The 19325-nt window shown below is 48.9% G+C and overlaps 1 protein-coding gene across 1 annotated transcript in view; it reads left to right on the top strand.

Annotated features, from left to right (window-relative positions):
* APOB (apolipoprotein B) overlaps nucleotides 1-19325 on the top strand; it is a 56981-nt gene that overhangs the window by 19404 nt on the left and 18252 nt on the right. Inside the window, exons 14-25 of the mRNA XM_074991328.1 lie at nucleotides 154-391; nucleotides 961-1137; nucleotides 1459-1650; nucleotides 3571-3738; nucleotides 4520-4731; nucleotides 5568-5750; nucleotides 14479-14600; nucleotides 15212-15422; nucleotides 15991-16166; nucleotides 16338-16525; nucleotides 16778-16923; nucleotides 18597-18970. Of these exons, the coding sequence (XP_074847429.1) occupies nucleotides 154-391; nucleotides 961-1137; nucleotides 1459-1650; nucleotides 3571-3738; nucleotides 4520-4731; nucleotides 5568-5750; nucleotides 14479-14600; nucleotides 15212-15422; nucleotides 15991-16166; nucleotides 16338-16525; nucleotides 16778-16923; nucleotides 18597-18970 (2387 nt within the window). The remainder of the gene's footprint in view (nucleotides 1-153; nucleotides 392-960; nucleotides 1138-1458; nucleotides 1651-3570; nucleotides 3739-4519; nucleotides 4732-5567; nucleotides 5751-14478; nucleotides 14601-15211; nucleotides 15423-15990; nucleotides 16167-16337; nucleotides 16526-16777; nucleotides 16924-18596; nucleotides 18971-19325) is intronic.

Below are 19325 nucleotides of genomic sequence, written 5' to 3'. Positions count from 1 at the left end.
ACTTTGGGTGAAGTTACATAGTTTAGGTCAACAGGGAGAACTCACGAAGTAGGATCAAGACACACTGTACAAGAAATTGCTAATGTTCAAAAACTAAATGATTTGTGTACTGTTAACTAAGTATATAATAATTAATTTCCCTTTTTTTTTAAGTCTTAAAAGCAAAGTACAAGAAGCTCTTAAAGGGTCTCAGATTCCAGCAGCTAAGGACTTCAGAAGGTTTTCACAAAATTATCAGATTTCCAAACGTGTTTCCCTGCCTGGGACTGATCCTGTCTCAGCCAAAGTAGAAGGAAATCTGATATTCGATCCAAACACCTACATTCCTAAAGAAACCATGCTAAAAACTACTCTTCAGTTGAATGGATTTAACCCAGAGGACATCTTTGAGGTACAATGGATATCAAATCCTTACGCTATTACTCAGTTTTTAGATCTATTCTGTTTTCCTTGTATTGACTTGTAGTGGATACATTTATTTTACAATCACTAAGATCCTGCTTTAAACCCCCCTGAATTCAAACGGAACGTTTCCATTGACTTCAGTGGGCTTTGGATGAGACTGACCCTTTCTTGGCACCCATTACCAACTTGTCTGTCAACATTTCAGCCTCAGGGTTGAGCTTTTGAAGATCTCATTTAGCATAAAATTCATGCCTATGCAATAACTCTGCTTGAAGTACACGCACCATTAATGTCACACTTGAGCATTCATTACAATTTGGAAGGGACATAAATAATTTGTAGGTCTTGTGCTGATGAACTGCATGGGGTAAATTTCATCCAAAGAGAGAGATCAAATGCTCTGCTCCCTGGCTGCATGTATATACCGTCTCTATAGCTTTCTGTACTTGCAGTGTACTATTTAAAATGTACCATTACAACCATGTTCAACAGAGTGACTCTTGCTGTAAAGCTCCCTGAAAGTATGGAATCTGACATTGTTTTATTGTGTTTCAGATTGGCATGGATGGAAAGAGTTTCGAGCCAACACTAGAAGCCTTGTTTGGGCAGAAAGGGTTCTTTCCTGACAGTGCCAGTAAAGCTTTGTATTGGGTTGATGGCAGAGTTCCAGAGCCTGTTTCCAAGGTGCTCTTTGACTATTTTGGTTACTCCAAGGATGACAAACAGGATCAGGTATACTTTCAGACAGTTCTCTGGATGGCGTTTTATTAATATTTAGCACACACATCCTTTTTTTGCAGGGCTTTCCAGCATGAGTAATGTACTTTATATCTCGAGCATAAAATCCCCAGTTACACCCAGCTAAAGATGATTTTTCCTTTATTGCATTTTTAGAACCCTTTGTTTTTTAAACCAAAGTTCCTGAGTTCTGTCTCTAGTAAGGGTATGAGTGCTGATCAGCTGACAGCCATTATGTAACTGTACTAGGTGTATTGATTTTCAGGTTTGTTACAAGGGGATCTCATTTTGTGGTACTTTTTACTGGATTCTCAGGATGTGATGAAAGCAATAATGCTGAACTTTGAAAAACTCGTGAAAGATATGGGAAACAAAGACATTCCTGAAGCTAGGGCCTACCTCAGAATCCTAGGAGAAGAACTCGGGTACATGAAACTCACTGATTTCAAGTTACTAGGAAATGTGATTTTAAAGAGCATTAAAAGTCTGCAGACCATTCCAGAAAAGGTATGTTTCTGAAGTGCAGAAAATGAATATATTTCACACTAAGTTTTTCGATCAAATATTTATGTATTTATCTTCCAAATAAACACAGGCATTTGAATGGAGTACTAATTACTTAAAAATACTTAAAATGTCAAAAAAAAGACTACGGCCCTATCCTCAAAGTTATTTAATATCAAACTGCCTTTGGAACAAATCCACCTTATGGGAATTAGGTGCTCAAATACCTTTGAGAATTTGTGCCTAAGATATCGTACATCTTGGTAACAGAAGAAAGTGAATGTGTTAAGAAATGTGTGGGTAATTAAAGTTATTTCGATTTCAGAAATTCATATTAATGTCTTTAATGTGATGATTATCTCCATACCTGTATTCCTTTTGACCTCACATGCTTTTGGATACAATCCATGAAGAGCCCAGAAGAAGCCACTGTGGGCTGGTTGAGACACAAAGATGCACCTAATGGAGCCTACTGACTCCACAGATTCACATTGCAGGACTGAGATCCACATGGAAGTAATCCCTAAAATCTTAGGCTGTTTCTACACATGCCATTTCCGAATAAATGGCCCAAACTATGCTAATGAGGTGCATATGTAAATTCCGATGCCTCATTAGCATACGGTCACATGATTTGGAGTCCAGAAGACGCTCTTTCAGAGAAAGTGGCATGCTAATAAATGGCCTGAAATATGCTAATGAGGCAAGTATGTAAATTCCCAGCACCTCATAAGCATAAGGTCACATGGTTTGGAGTCCAGAAGATGCTCTTCTGGACTCCAAAATGGTGTGTAGAAGCATGGCCCCAGGGGGGTCTTCCAGAAGGAAGTCCTCCTTCTGGAGGCCCCTTCTTCCCCAAAATTTTGGGGAAGAAGGGGTCTCTGGAAGGAGGAATTCTTTCCAGAAGACCCCCTGGGGCTGTGTTTCTACATGCCATTTTGGAGTCCAGAAGAGCATCTTCTGGACTCCAAACCATGTGACCTTATGCTTATGAGGTGCTGGGAATTTACATACTTGCCTCATTAGCATCTTTCAGGCCATTTATTAGCATGCCACTTTCAGAGAAAGTGGAATGTGTAGAAACAGCCTTAATGTTTTTTGTTATTTTGCAGTGCTAAGATGTTAATTATGGAAACAGAATGTAAAAATATTTTAAATGTTTTATAATATTAAAAAGTCAAGAGAATGTATTGCACTTTAGGAACACTGGATGAAATTCTGACCTCACTGAAGTCAGCAGGAGTTTTGCCAAGGACTTCAGTGATACCAGGATTTTGCCCTTCTATCTAACCCAATCCACCTGGGTAATTATATTACATCTATCACCATGTAATCAGGTGGTCACTATTGTTTCTTCAGATTTAGGTGGAGAAAGTATTGTATTTTTCTGAAAAGCCAGATTTTAATAAACATCCTTTGTGTATCAGTTTTTACTTTTGTCTTATAGGCTGTGGCCACAGTTGGCCAAAATTTTGAAATGGCCATGCAAATGTCCAAATCGAAGAATAGTAATGAGGTGCTGAAATGAATATTCCTGTCAGGGGATTTCAATGTTTTCAGGGTCCTTTCAAAAAGGACCTCCACGTAGATGAACCGCATTCAACCAAAATGTGGCACTGTCAAAGTGCCGCAGCTGGCAGCATGCCAATGAGGTGCTGAATATTCATTTCAGCACCTCATTAGTATTCTTCAATTTGGCCATTAGCATGGCCATTTCAAAGTTTTTCCTAAGTGTAGACATAGCCATAAAGTAGTATTTTTGGGCAGTCTTGGTGCCCGCACTGCATGAGAACGCTGATCTTAGATGATGTAGTTTTGATTTAAAGATATTTTAAGAAGGTCCTTTGTATTGCATACTATGATTTACTCTAATGTTACAAAGCCCACACTTCATTATCTAATGTTTCCTTATTTGATTCACAGATTGCACAGGTCATCTCAAAAGGCGCAGGGAGTGACTTATTTGTTCACTACATCTTTATGGACAATGAATTTGACCTCCCAACTGGAGCAGGACTTCAACTTCAATTTGCTTTCTCTGGAATAGCAACTCCTGGAGCCAAGGCTGGGGTGAAGATTCAACCAAGAAATGTGAGTCTTAATTCCTGTCACGATACTATATTCATCTAACAAATATAACATCTCCTTTGGGACTAAACCAGAGATATCAGCAGGTTGCCAAAGCCAATATGGAATATTCCAGAAACAAAATTAGTTAGTAGTTACAAAGCTTCCAGAGTTGTCTTTGTATGTAGGCGATATTAAACTAGCAATTTGAATAAAACAAACATTAAAATAAATCTGTTTTTAGATAACTATCTAAGATTATTCATACAAGTTAACATGCTTCTCTGAGATTGTGAGTTGCAAGAAATGGGTTTGAAACAAAATTTCTAACCCAAATACATCTGAAATGTGGGATTATTAATTATTGAATCTACATCCAAATTTTGCATCTGGTCTGTATTTTAGCAATCAAACAAATTAAAACCTCGGGCCTGAGCACTCTAATACATTGGGAAAATATAGAGAGGTCTTTGGGCCCATTCCTATTTGTCAAATCTTTTGCTCACTGCATCTTAATATAATCTTCACTGTGAAAAAAGTCTCTCTTTCCTGACTGGATTTACATTGCACGAATCACTCCAAAGGGCCATTTTTTATTCAAAGTCTTTCTACGGTGGGAACAGCTTCCATTACAAACTAAGTTCACTGTTCCTGAGCTATGCCCTCCCATATTTGAGTCCCACAAATATCACTTCTTTTTCTTTTAGATTCCTCCATGTTTATACTAGAGATTAAACTTTACTGAATAACAAAAACTAAATGTTTTTTAGGGAATGGAATATATAACTTTGTCTTTGTCCCACAGATGCAAGCAGACCTGATCCTTAAGCCCTCAATGGCTGTTGAGTTTATTACTCATGTGGGAGTAAACATCCCTGCATTTGCTAGAAGTGGTGTGGAGATGATTTCCAAAATATACCATGAGTCTGGAATTGAAGCCCAGGTTGGTTTGAGAGCTGGGCAGTTAAAAATCAGCATTCCTGCTCCAAAGACCCCTACGAAGCTCTTCAGTATCAGGTATTTGGATTTGGATGAGAATATTTTCTCTTTCAATACTGCATCCTCCCTCTCCTCTTGCTTTTGGTTTCAAATGATAAATATTTTATTGGAATTTATTTTGATGTAGGTTAGCTTCTTTCGTTTTTCTTTTGCTTTTTTTCCAGGGGGTGTTGTTTGCTATTCTGGAAATATGCGTGCCCCTGATAACTTAGAATAACTTCCTTCTCAATGTAATGTAGTTATCAGAGCAGACTAGGACATGGGGGTCAGGACTGAGAGGTTCCTGAATTTGTAGCAGGTTGAACCTCTTTAATCTGGCATGCTCAGACCTGACTGGTGCTCGATGAGAGGATTTTCCAAACCATGGGAAGTCAACATTATCTAGCAGCATTAACAACACTTTCACTACTTACTGGGCTCTTAGAAGACATTTAGGAGTAAGTTACAGCTAAATAACAGCACAGAACACTGAGATCCAGGACTGGTGTCTCTAAGAAAATTTTATAAGAGTATGTGAAACTTGGCCACACCCATGATAAGTGGGCATCCAGCTAACGAAAATCATGCCAGATTACAGATGTTGCCAGATAAGAGAGTTCCAGACAAGAGAGGTTCAATATGTACTAACTTTCATAATAGCTGGCAAGACACATGACTTTTTTATGCCTCAATTTCCCCTTTTGTACAATGTTGGCAATAAAAATACGTATCGATGTGATGTGGTAATAACAATCATAATTACATTGAGATTTTAAGATTAAAGGATTTGCATGCACATGGGTTATTACAATAATTCAATAATTTTATCATTTTCTCACATCTGGAGTATCATTACACTTATTTTTCTTTCTCAGTAATACATTACATTTGGTCTCTCCAACCAAAACTGAACTGATTCCACCTCTGATTGAGAGCAGAGAATCATGGACATCTTGCAAACCTTTCTTTGTTGGTCTAAATTACTGCACTAAAGTAGCTTACTCTAATGCCAGCTACACAGATGCCGCACCACGCTACCCACTGACTGGAGAAACCAGGTCAGTCATACCCTTCCCTGCATCTATTTTTTTTTCTGTCTCCCAAAGTCAACCATTTGTATTATGTCTACAGTGTATATATTGTTTTTGTCATGTGCTTTAATAACAGATAGGGTGGATCAACTCAGAAACAAGGTTTTTTTGGAACTGATGTGATCTTTTCCTTTTGCTGTATTAACTGGATTTGTTAATTATTAACATATGTGACAAAGTCCCTTGTCAGCCTCTGTGGGTCCCTGCCCTTCCTGGCAGATCTGTGCTGCCTCAGAGACTCACGGAGGCCCCCCTTTTGCCCAGGCCCTTCCAAAGGCAGGGGTCTCCGCTTAGCGAGCCATCCTCATCATAGGCAGGAGCAGTACAGGGAGAATAATACCAGTCCACTTGCAGGCCCGCACCCACTCCAGTAAAGTGATCCCTCGGGGGAAGGGTGGGGGGAGTCACCCACCACTTCCCATGGTACCTTTTCACTCTGCTTCTGCTCCTGCTCCTCTGGTGCACCTCCCTAAACCTTCCCCCCTGCTACCAGATGGGGAGACTTTTATAGGGAGCACAGGGCCTATCTGACCAATGAAGGTCTGGGCCTAGACAGGGAATAGAAACGCTCTGTCCTCCAGGCTGTGGGGATCCCTGCAGTTGGGAGGTGAGTACTGGGGGACAGGCAGCCTTTGGCTGCTTCAACCCCATCTGGGACTGTCTTTTGGCCCCTTTCTTGGGCCAGCTTCCCTTTCCCTGCCTTGGGCAGGTTGCTTCTTTCCTCCCCCCTCTCCACCCTTCCTGGCTAGTTTCCTCTGGAGCTGCTGGGTGGGTGGTGTGTGGGGGGACTCTTGCTGCCCTGCCTCTTGGCAGGGAAGGGGGTACCCTTCCCCCCCCTTTTTTTCCATCTTCTGGAGGGGGAATTTTCTGGCCCTCCCTTTGGGCCCACTCTTTCCATCTACTGGCTGCTGCATCCTCGCTGCTTCGGAGGAGGTAAGGGGCTTTCTTGGGTGGTGGCCGGGCCTTCCCTCCACAGCTTGCTGTGGGGGGGTGAGTTTAGGTGGGGTCCCTCTCCACCAGGGCTCCACAGGGGTGGCTGCGTAGTTGGGGGTGGGGTGTTAGGGTGTGGTCCCTGCCCCACCCCTGCAGCCACTGCCTCCTTTGCCGCCCCACCCACACCCAGCTGCCGCTGGGGCCCTCTCCATCTGGGCCCCACCCTCACCATCTGCTCCTTCCTCTGTTTCTGTGAGGCTCTGCAGCAGCTGCTGTGGGCCCACCCCTCAGGCACCCGTGGGCACATCCCTCCCTTTATACCCCCTGCCCCCCCCCCTTTCTGGTTGGCTCTGACACCCCCTTTCTTCTCCCTCCCCTTTGTGCCCGCGAACCCCCCCTTCTTTTGTTAGGTGCCTGAGCCCCTTCCCCTTCCTTGCACTCACCTCCCCACACACACATCTTGAATTCCCCCCACATCCCAGTGCAGAAACAGGAGCCATCTTATCATCTTGTGTTGGGAGTTGTGGCCTTTTTGTGTTCCCTTTCCTTTGTTTTTTTAATTTTACCCTCCTCCCCCATCCCGCCTGTCCAGGTCCTCAGCCTGGCTGGTAGGGGAGGGGCAGCCATTTTCATTTTCTCTTTCTTTTTCCCCTCTCCCCTCCCCCGCTAGTTAAAGGACCCACTCCCAATTTTTCACGAACGCTTATACCTTATAAAATGGCCTCCCCACCTACTGGGGGGTTGTCCATAGATGCCCCCCTCCACTGTCACTCCTTCCACCTCTGCAGCAGCAGCCAACTCATCCAGGGCTGCCGGGAACTCTGTGATGGTTGAGGGCATGGGCTGTGGGGCTCCTGCTGCCCCCGCCGCGGCATCCTCCTCCGGTGACCCCGCCCCAATCCAGCCCCCCAAAAGGGCAGGAAGGGCCAGGGGATCAAAAAGGGCAAGAGTGCTGCCCGGCAGGCCAAACCTCCCATGGCTGGGCCCTCCACCCCAGCTGCTGATGCACATGCTGCAGCCCCTCTTTCCCTCCCCCCTGCTCCCACCACTGATCCTGAGGGCTTGGATCCCCCGGCCCCCAGGTTGTACGCCCGGGTGGCAGCGGCCACCTTGCACCCTGCTCCTTCCGCCTCTGCTCGGAATACCATCCCCGACGGTCGCGGCCCCTTCCCTGCCCTCACCAGGAGGCATGGAGTCCGCTGCCTCATGGTGTCAGCCTCACCCCACATGGAGACCTATGTGCGGGCGTTGGCGCGGGTGGTGGGGCCTGCGGCCAAGGTGGTGGCCTCTCCAATGTTCGGGAAGATCATCTTCTTCCTGGCGTCAGAGGCCACAGCGCAGGAGGCAGTGGAGAGGGGCTTGGCAGTCGAGGCCATCTATGTGCCCCTGGAGCTGCTTGAGGACCTGGGCGTGCAGGTGGTTTTCTCCTCTGTCCCTCCCTTCCTTCCCAATTCCGCTCTTCTGCCTTTCCTCACCTCCCTGGGCCAACCCTTGTCGGTCCTGAGTCCCCTCCCTCTTGGCTGCAAAGACCCCGCCCTACGGCACGTGCTGTCCTTCCGCCGGCAGGAGCAAATCCAACTGCCGCCGGCGGCAGCACAGAGTGGCCCAGGAGGGCACTATACTGGTGCCTCATCAAAGGGCCCAGTACCGGGTCTTTTACACCTTGGGGGAGGCCCGGTGCTTTGTGTGTCGGGCGGCGGGGCATGTCCGGAGGGATTGCCCCCTGGCCTGGCAAGAAAGAGAAGAGCCCGGGACTGCCTCCGACCCGGGGGATGCCAGCCACACGACTGGCAACACCCCGACCGCGACAAGCCCTGGGACCGCCCCTCCTCTTCCCGCCCCAGATGGAACCATCGCCGCCCGGGTGTCGGAGGATGCCCAGGCACATGGTGAGGGGCAAGAAGAAGCAGGCACCGGTGCCCGAGCGGACATTCAAGCCAGGTCTGTGGAGGAGAGGGAGGCAGGGCTGGCGGCAGGACCCAAACAGGGCCCACCGCAGGGTGGGCCGTCCCGTTCCCTCTCTGTCCCGTCCTCTTTCTCCTTCCCTCCCTCCTCATTGCCTCCGTCCCCTGGTTCTTCCTCCTCTACCACTGAGCCCACCTCTCTGGAGGACTGGGTATTGGTAAGGGGGAAGCACAAGAAAAGAAGTGCACGTGCCCGGCACTTCACCCTGTCGGAGAACGGGGTGGATGTGCCACATGAGGCATTAAAGAGAGCCACCAGCCCTGATCCATCTGCTGAACCCCTGGCTCCTGACCATCTGCCGGGGGTGACTGAGGCTGCCGTGGCGGCAATGGAGAATATCGCTCCTCCTGTCCCGGAGCCCAAGCCCAAAGGGGCAGAGAGGGCTTGTCCTGAGCCCATGCCCTCCTCCAACTCCCCTCCGGCCGCTGCCTAGACCACTGTCCCAGGGTGCCCGAAGGAGATGAGCCTTGGCTTCACCCTCTTCTCGCAGGAGGTAGAGGCCCTAGGCCTTACACCAGCTGCTCTGGACATAGGGGATCTGCTGCTAGAGGCCTGTGGGCCAGCCACCCACACCCAGCCGCCCCCCTCACCTTCTCTCTCCTCACCTGCCAGCAATCCCCCAACCATTATCCTCCCTTGTTCTGGGACGTCACAGGGTGCAACCGCCCCCCCAGCTGAGGATCACCTCCCAGCTGTAGCTGTCCTGCCCCCGGATATCCCGGAGGGATTTGTGTTCTCCTCGTACCCTGCCCCCCCGGTATCAAAAACCCCAACACTGACCCCTCCACCTCACTGGTGCCTGCTGTTAGACGCAATGGCACCTCACCCTTATCCTCCCACTCCCCTCTTGCCGCCTGGAAAAGCCCCCCCCTACCCACACCCATCTTACTCATACCCCCACTTCCACCCCCTCTTCCAGTCAAAGTCCCGTCCCAGAAATTGTGCCCAAACCCCCTCCAGACCCTCCTCCTCCTGCTCTGCCCCTTCCTCCTCCTCTCTCTCCCCCACCCCCCTCCGTCCGCCTTCCCCTTCTCTCCACGACACTCACCCTCCCCCCAATACATTCATCACCTTTGCCCCCATCCCCATTCTTCCTGCACCTCCCCTCGACCCTCATCTGCTCATAACTGCCCCCGATGCCGCAGTCCCTCGGGAGGGCCCCTTTGTCTCGCCCTCTCCCAGCACCTCTGGGGTTGCTGTCCCTCCGCCACCCTTAGTCCTCCCAAAACCAAGCCCCAGCCACTGCATGACCTTCCCTGCCAGCCGTGGAGCCCAAAAGGATATGAGGCCGAGGGGCACTCAGGACCCCAAGGTCTCAGCACCCCATGCGCTGGTGGACGAGATGTGCAAGTTCTTGGAGGACATTCGCGGCTTCAAGAACAAAGTAGCTCTCGCCCTCCAGCGCTGGGGTGACTTCCATCTCATCCTTGAGTCCGTGAGGGCCCTTCTGAAGGAGGGCAAAGGGACTGGGAGGAGGGACGCCACAACCTACCAATGGGCCTGTGGCTTCTGTGATGCCCTAATCACCTATGGCGTCGGCCATGGCTTGCTGCGTAGCCCCACAGGGACCGCTGGCGTTCCCTCCGGCGAGGATCCTCCCCAGCCCTCTAAATGCCACTGATCATCTTTGCCACCTTGAACACGAGGGGCTGAGGGTTGGGTCTCCGCAGGTGCCGGGTGCTCTCCTTCCTCTGAGGGGGTGGTACTCAGTCACCTTTCTCCAGGAGACCCACACTACTCCAGCCGCCGAAGCCAGCTGGCGGCTGGAGTGGGGAGATGGGGTCCACATTAGTCACCTCTCAGCCCATCGGGCCGGGGTGGCAACCCTGCTCTCCCCAGACCTGCAGCCCAAGGTGCTGGGGAGTGTCGAGGTTGTGCCAGGCTGCCTGCTGTATCTCCAGGTATGGGTGGAGGGGCTGCCCCTCCACCTCGTCAACGTCTATGCCCTAACATCCGGCCCAGAGAGAACATCCTTCTTCCGGCAGGCAGCAGCCTTCCTTGACTCCATCGATCCTCGCTAGTGCCTGGTCCTCGGCGGGGATTTCAACTGCACCCTCGATGAATGGGACTGTACGGGGACGAAGCAGTCCCTGGCCGCTGCGGACGTCCTCAGGGAGCTTATCAATCATCGCTCCCTGGTGGACGTCTGGCGCAGCCACCACCCAGATGAGGACACCATCTTTACCTACGTCTGGGTGGTGGGCCACAAATCCATGCACTCCCAGTTGGACCGCATCTACATCTCTCGCCACCATCTCTTGCAGGCCCACTCCTCCAGCGTGCGGTCAGCCCCCTTCTCGGACCACCACTTCGTGGCCGTGAAGGCTTCCCTCTCGCCGGAGAAGCGGGAGTCAGCCTACTGGCATTTTAATAACAAGCTACTGGAGGATGTGGGCTTCATGGAGTCCTTCCAGGAGTTCTAGCTGGCCTGGCACGAGCAACAGTGTGCCTTTCCCTTGGCGCGGCGGTGGTGGGATCTGGGAAAGGTGCGCACACGGCTCTTCTGCCGTGACTATACCCGGGGGGCCAGCCGGCGGTGGGATGCGTTGATAGGGCAGCTGGAGTGGGAGGTTCTTGAGCCGGAGAGGCGCCTGGCCACCAGCCCTTGGAGATCCATCCCTCTGCAGCACGTACTGGGAGAAGCAGGACGAGCTCAGGGCCCTCGACGCCCTTCAGTCACAGGGGGCCTTTGTGAGGTCGCGGATCCAGCTCCTTTGGGAGATGGACTGCGGCTCCTGCTTCTTCTATGCCCTGGAGAAAAAGAGGGGTGCCAAGACACATATCCTCTGCCTCCTTGCAGAGGATGTCACCCCTCTTACGGATCCGGCGGAGATGCACGAGAGGGCTCGTGCCTTCTATGCCACCCTTTTCTCCCTGGATCCGACCGACGCCGACACCTGCAGAGTGCTTTGGGACCAACTCCCTTCGGTCAGCACAGGCGACTGAGACCGGCTAGAGCTTCCTCTCACTCTGGCTGAGCTCTCGGAAGTCCTCCGTCTCATGCTCACCAACAAGTCCCTGGGCATGGACAGGCTGACCGTGGAGTTCTACCACATGTTTTGGGACATCCTCGGTCCAGACCTGCTCAGCATCTGGGCCGAGTCCTTGCAAAGCGGGGTCCTCCCCCTGTCGTGCAGGCAGGCCATCCTCACCCTGCTGCCCAAAAAGGGGGACTCCCGCAACCTCCGGAACTGGCGTCCCATCTCGCTCCTTGGCACGGACTACAAGATAATCGCCAAAACCATCTCCCGTCACTTGGGGTCCGTGCTGCAGGACGTGGTCCACCCCAACCAGACCTACACTGTCCCGGGCCGTACCATCTTCAATAACCTCTATCTGGTCCGGGATCTCTTGGAGCTTGGGTGTAGGGCTGGTCTGTTGTTCGCCCTCCTGTCCTTGGACCAGGAGAAGGCGTTCGACAGGGTGGACCACGGGTATCTCCTGGGCACTCTGCGGGCCTTCGGCTTCGGACCTCGTTTCATCGGGTTTCTCCAGGTGCTGTACGCTGCCTCAGAGTGTCTAGTCAAGCTGGACTGGACCCTGACCGCCCCGGTCAGCTTTGGGCGAGGGGTGCGTCAAGGCTGCCTGCTGTCAGGCCAGCTCTACGCTCTGGCCATTGAGCCCTTCCTCTGTCTCCTTCAGCGAAGGTTGACTGGGTTGGTGCTCCATGAGCCGGAGCTGCGACTGGTCCTGTCGGCGTACGCCGATGACGTACTCCTCGTGGTCCAGGACCCGGGAGACCTGGTGAGGTTGGAGGCCTGCCAAGCCATCTACTCGGCAGCCTCCTCCGCCCGGGTCCATTGGGTCAAGAGTTCTGGCCTGGTGGTTGGGGCTGGGTGGCAGGCGGGCCACCTCCCACCCGCACTTCAGGCCATTCGGTGGAGTGTGGGTCCGCTATCCTATCTAGGCGTCTTTCTATCTGCCACGCATCCCTCTCTGCCAGAAAACTGGCAGGGTTTAGAGGGCAGGGTGGCTCAGCAGTTGTGGAGGTGGGCGGGGCTGCTCCAGTGCCTCTCCCTACGGGGGAGGGCACTGGTGCTTAACCAACTCATCCTGTCCATGCTCTGGCACTGTCTCAACACCTTTGTCCCACCCCCGGGTTTCCTGGGCGCCTTCCAGAAGGTAGTTCTGGAGTTCTTTTGGCCAGGACTGCACTGGGTCCCTGCAGGGGTTCTTCATCTCCCCCCCGGAGGAGGGAGGGCAGGGCCTGACCTGCCTATGCACTCAGGTCCATGTCTTCCGCCTCCTGGCCCTGCAGGGACTCCTTAACAGCAATAGTGCAGATAGTCCGGTGTGAAGCATGCTGGCACACACTTTCCTCCGTCGCTTCTGAGGGCTCCGATACGACCAGCAACTCCTTTATTTACCTTTGAGAGGCCATCCGTGAGACCTCTTGGAGCTGCCCGCATTCCACCAGGACCTCCTCCGCACCTGGTGGCTGCTCTCAGTCTCCAGGTCTTTAGGGGCCGCCGTGGGGGAAGACCTCCTCGCGGAGCCGCTGCTACACAACCCGTACCACCGTGTGCAGGCAGCAGAGTCCCCCACAGTGTGCCGGAGGCTGGTCCTTGATGGAATCACCAGGGTCGGAGACCTCCCAGACTATGGCCGGGGAGACTGGATGGAGGCCCTGGCGCTCGTCCGGCACATGGGGCTCTCCACCCCACTTTCTCCCCGGCGTGTACTCAAGGAGGTGAAGGCCGCCTTGCCACCCACTGCTCATGTCTACCTGTGCCGGGTCTTGCGAGAGGGTGCACCCCACCCTCCTCTCACTCCTGGCCCTCCGGATCCCTCCATGGGCCCCCGGCTCTGTGAGCCTTCCCACCCCCCTCCCCTGCATCATCCCAGCTGGCTGCACACCTTGCAGCCAGTCCCCTTTCGAACCGTGCCCAGACATCATCGGTACACGCTTGTGCTTCACACACTCCACTATCCCACCCTCATGTCCCGCCCAGACCACAAGTGGCAGGACCTTCTACCATCTTCAGAGGGTGGGGAGCCCCGGTGGGCCAGCCTTTATTCTTCCCTGGTCCCGCGGCCTGCCGGGGACATCAGCTGGAGAATCCTGCATCGGGCGGTGAGCACGGGCATGTACCTGGTGTGGTTCACCCCCCACCCGGATACCTGTTTGTTTGTTTTGTGGCACGAGGGAGACCCTGGCACACATCTACATCGAGTGCGTCAGGTTGCAGCCCCTCTTCTGGCTCCTCCAGAACCTCCTGCTGAGGTTCTGGCTGCACTTCTCCCCGCACCTCCTCATTCTAGCACACCCCATCCGTGGCCCCACTAAGTCGCGGGACCTCCTCATCAGCCTCCTCCTGGCTATGGCCAAGGTAGCCATTTATAACACTCGGGAGAGGAGGCTGGCAGCGGGGGAAGCCTGCGACTGTAGGGCCTATTTTCACTCCGCTCTCCACTCACAAATCCGGGCAGAGTTCCATTGGGCAGCGTCCACTGGCTCTCTCAACACCTTTGAGGGGCAGTGGGCGCTGTCCAGGGTTCTCTGCTCGGTGTCCCCTTCTGGTTCCCTCGTTTGAAACCTTTGACCTCCACTCCCGTCCCTGTTTTTTCTTCAGTTGTCCCCCGCACTCTGTTGGGGCCATGGGTTTTTTTTTTAATGGGATCCCTCTTCTATTAAGAGGGGCCTTTTAGTCGTGGGCGGGCTGTGCCCACCCACTCCCTGGTCTCCAAATAGACCCAGTATCCTGTCCTTCTAGAAGGCTCCGGAAGCTTCCAGGTAAGGGTCTACCACCGGGTTTACCACATATAGGTGACCTTTTTCCCATTCTGAATTCTCTAGGATTGAAGTTGAAATACAGCCTACAGGGGAAGTACAGGAGTACTCTGCACATGCTAACTATGAACTCCAGAGAAAGGAAAATGATCTGGTAGACACTTTGATATTTACCACTGAGGCAAAAGGTAGGAATCTAAAGAACAAAGCGGATTTGAATTATGACATTGGTGTGAAGAAAAATTAGATATAAAAATTAGCATTGCTATTTACAACATACAGTACTCAAACCTGCAGACACCTGTGCTCAGTTTTACATATATAATAGTACCAGACATAATTGTTTGAAGGCTATATTTTGTATCTCAAAATGTTTTGGGTGTTAAATAATAAAATTACACTGATACATGAAAGCAATAAAGAAAGGCAATTTCAAAGAGCCAGGTAAGCGAGAGAAAAGACAAGTTGCTAGGTATAATACTAAAATAAATGGTTAATCAACAATGCACAGAAACACAGAAAATCTGTTTCAGAAAAAAAGCATTGCACCAATATCAAACTGTATGGCAAGAAAAAGAGAGCAAGGGAGCAGAGAAATAATTACCTCTCTGGCAGGGTGGATGAAATCCCTAGAAATTTGAAAGAACAAGAAGAGCAATTTTCAATTTAAGAACTCAAATTATGCTTTTCACTCTCTGCTTCAGATATTGGAGATCATGCTATTTTCAGATGTTCATGTTTTTCATCCTTCCTATTATAAAAGCCTAAAAAGACATATTTTAATGTTGGATTTTTTCAGGTGTAAAACAGTGTGAGGCCACACTGACCTTCACTTACAATAGAGACAAGAAGACTTTGACCAGTGATTTACAAATTCCAAATTTTGATATTGACATTGGTACTAACTTCAGAGTCAATGATGAATCCACTCTGGAAATGAAGGCATATACTTTTATCTTAGACATCAATAACAAGAAGATTCCTGAAGTTACTCTTACGGGTCGCATAAGGTAATCCTATAATGCTCTTCAGACTTTCCAAAGTTTGTGTAACTAGGTGTCTGAATGTTTTATTATCAGTAGGTTTTTCAGGAGTATGTTCTTATAGCAGCAGGGTCAACAGCCATCCTGGGCCAGGGACAAGGTGGGAGGGGGCCCTGCTCCCTGCTCACAAAAGAGGAGGAGCCAAAGGCAGAAGGGGTAGGCAGGGAGTTCTGCTCTCCCCCCAACACTATGTTCCCTCAGAGGTGAACGTGGAGAGGAGGCATAGTGCCGCCGTGGCATTTCAAAGGGGCCCTGGGGCACCAGCTCCCTTTGCCCCCAACTCATATATATCTGGACAGACAGAATTCCACAGTAATATTATAATACTTTTCTTTTGTCACTGAAGTCCCAGGGAAATGAATGGGATTTCAGAATACTCATCAGCTCAAGGATCAAGCTCCTAGGTCCAAATAAACCCATTTTTGGAGCTCCCAGAATCCCTTTTTTCCAGGTGTAAATACTATCCCTGAGGAAGTATCAGCCATGGTGCAGCTAAAGAGGGAAGTTCACATTTTCCACTATTTTGCTTTCACAGATATGATGGGAAGAAAGATGCAATGCTGGGAGGTGTAATTTCTATCCCTCGCCTACAGACTGAACTTAGAACTGAAACAGTGCTTCATCGTTCACTGAATAGGGTTTCTCTTCAGATGGAGTCTTCTGCAACAGCTTACGGGAACTCAATTTCAGAGACAGTCCTTTTCATATATGGTATGGTCATTTAGCCTGATTTAGATACTTCACCCACATGTGAAAGCCCATATATATATGTCCTGTTACATTGGTTATCCAATACCTCTCCATACCCAGTGAGCCATACAAAAGTAACATGATTTTCCTGATTTTTATCCTTTTCCCTCCCATTTGAACTGATGATTTCAGATAATGAGAAGATTGAACTAGAGTGGAATTCAGGCACCAGAACTGCAGTGAAAAAGATGTCTGATATCTTCCCTGTTGACTTGGCTGAATACCCAAAAGCTTTCCAGAAGCGTGCCAATGAGCTGCTGGACCGGAAAGTAGCTAATACAGATATGACATTGCGGCACATTGTCTCACAATTCATCGTGGTAAGTGTGAATAGTTATTCTAAAAATATTAGTTTGATCATACAACCCTGCAGAGCACTTATGTGAACAGTTCCACACATTTTACTGGAACTACTTTCTGTGAACACTCACTAGTGGGGTTAGGAGTTGCATTATCAGATCCATCCCCTCCCTCCCCAAAGTAGCACTCGATCATGTACTTAACTGTAAGCGTCTGAGTAGTCCCGATGACATAAAGATACTCTGTAAAACACATCTAATGTGTTATTGCAGGCAACCCGTACGTGGCTGCAGAAGGCATCCAAGGATGTTCCTTATGCCCAGACTTTACAAGACAAAATAAATGGACTGCAGGAACTGAACATTCAGACAATGGGGCTGCCTGTTATTACCATTCCAGAGGAACTCTTCCTGAAAAGGTAAATGAGGAAATGAGAAGCCACCACAGGGGACTGAAACTGAAAACTTGCTCATGAATTTCTTATTTAAAATATAGTTTGACCTTGTTTTAAACATAGCACATAAAGGTCATAACAAAGAATTGTAAGAGCAGAGGTATGTAATTGTTTACTAAAAGGCATACATAATAAATATGTTGGAGCTGATCCTCAGCTAATGCTATTTGCCATAGCTCCACTGAAACCAATTTAGACCAGCTGAGGATCTGGCTCATCACCTATCAGTGTATCATGCACTTCACATCCTTTATGGAAAATGAATTATTTTCTTTTCTGTTTTCCCTTGCTGTCATATCACAAAACTCTTGTTAGGCACAAGCATCTTCATTGCTTTCAGTCTGTTCATGGGCCGAGTATGGATGGGGAACTATGGTCTTACTAGCTATGCTGATGATTATAGTAGGCTGGGTCTATACGGAGACTCTCTCCTGGCAGCTCCATGCTAATGAGCAGTCTCATAATTGCAAATAGCCGCTCAGTAGCACATTCCCGTGGCTCATTAGTATAGCTGCATGAGATCTTGCTCTCAGCAAAGGGGGGTTCTGACAGTAACTTCCACTCAGTTGCACACACTCTGTCTAGGTAATCCATTTGTTTTGCAGTTTGTATTACACCCACAGCTGTGGCATCTCTCTGCTGTTTAGGACCATACCCACAGCTCTGGGTCAGGAATGTAGCCTGGCAGCCACAGGCATTAGTACACTCTTTCAGGGCTAGAACAAGAAGTCCTGTGGCACCCTATAGACTAACAGATATTTTGGAGCATAAGCTTTCAAAGACCCACTTCATCAGATGTATCTGACAAAGCGGGTCTTTGCCCACAAAAGCTTATGCTCCAAAATATCTGTTAGGCTATAAGATGCCACAGGACTTCTTCCTGTTCTCGAAGATACAGACTAACACGGCAACCTCTCTGATACTTGTTCTTCACGGCTGTGCTCCTGGCTTTTGATGACAGTGCTCCAAAGCTATCCTACCTCTTCGTCTGAGTGCCCCTGCCCCAGTCCCCAGTCTGTCAATACCGGCCTTCTGCTGCCACCTGAATGGAGACCTGCATCCAATGGCAGCAGAGGAGCTGGCACTAACCTCCCCTGGTCCCACAAATTCCCTGGTTTGGGCCTGGTCATAAATGCATATACCTTCATCACTCCATCTGTGTCACCCATTCCCATACCAACAGTTCTGTTCATTAATGTTCATAAAGCAGATTTAGATCTTCAAATGGCAGGTGCAAAGTATTAACTAGAATAGAAAACTAGGAGCAAAATTTTCATAAATATAAGTCTCATGTTTAATTCCCTTGGAAAAAATCATTAGAGAAACAACCAGCATGGTCTAGACAATTGATCTTTGGGCAAAAAGATCTAGGATGTGCCAGTGACATTTTGTGTGTTATTGGCCCACTTAATCTTTCAATCTTCCTGTCTAGAAAATAGGGATAACAACATTTATATACCCACCTGCATAAGAGGTTTAATTAGTGCAGGTTTTTGAAGAGTCTGAGGTCTGACTTGGTGATCATAATCTGCCCTTAAAATTAATGTATCTATGAATGACTTCATTATCATTATTACTAATAATTACTATTTTGTGTGTTTTATATAATGATAGCACTGGTAATTTTTGTGTTACAGTGTTGGCCGGATCAAATATATTTGGAATAAGGACAGTGCTGTAATTAACATCCCATTGCCATTTGGCGGAAGATCATCTCATGATATAAGGCTGCCAAAGACCATAAAAACGCCTCAGTTGGTAATGGAATCAATTGGAATAAATGTGCCATCTCAGGAGTTCCAGCTTCCCCTCTTTACTGTTCCAGACTCCTACCAATTTCGTGTGCCTTTGCTGGGAACTTTAGACGTCTCCACAAATGTATACAGCAATTATTACAACTGGTCTGCATCTTATACAGTGGCAAACACCACAAAGAATGTTTCCAGCATGAGAACTAGCTATCTGATGAAAGCTGATTCTGTTTTCGACCTCCTTTCATATAGTGTGCAAGGTAAGAATTTTGTTCAATAGAGTTACACTTTAAAATCTACTTTTAAAATATCTGTGTTTTATTTATAAAAGAAAAGCATCTTTTCAAACTGCTTCTATAAAAAGTAATTTTGTAAATGCAAACCTTTTCTTTTTTAAAAAAATATGTAATTTGAAGTTAATTTAATGGGGTTGTAAAAAGAAATCCAGAAAGGTTAATAGAAGTTTCAGACACAAATTTTCCAAGGGGACCTGATCCAGCTTCTGAAGTCCTGATCCTGAAAATACTTAAGCAGATAAATAGTCCCATTAAGCTCAATAGAAGTCCTAAATACTTGCAGAGTCAGGGCCTGTATTTATATTTGCAATTATTTGTG

This window comes from Carettochelys insculpta, chromosome 3 (genome assembly GCF_033958435.1).
Source record: "Carettochelys insculpta isolate YL-2023 chromosome 3, ASM3395843v1, whole genome shotgun sequence".
Taxonomy (NCBI): Eukaryota; Metazoa; Chordata; order Testudines; family Carettochelyidae; genus Carettochelys; species Carettochelys insculpta.
The sequence above is the reverse complement of the archived record's forward strand: the minus strand, read 5'-3'. Positions and strand labels throughout refer to the sequence as shown.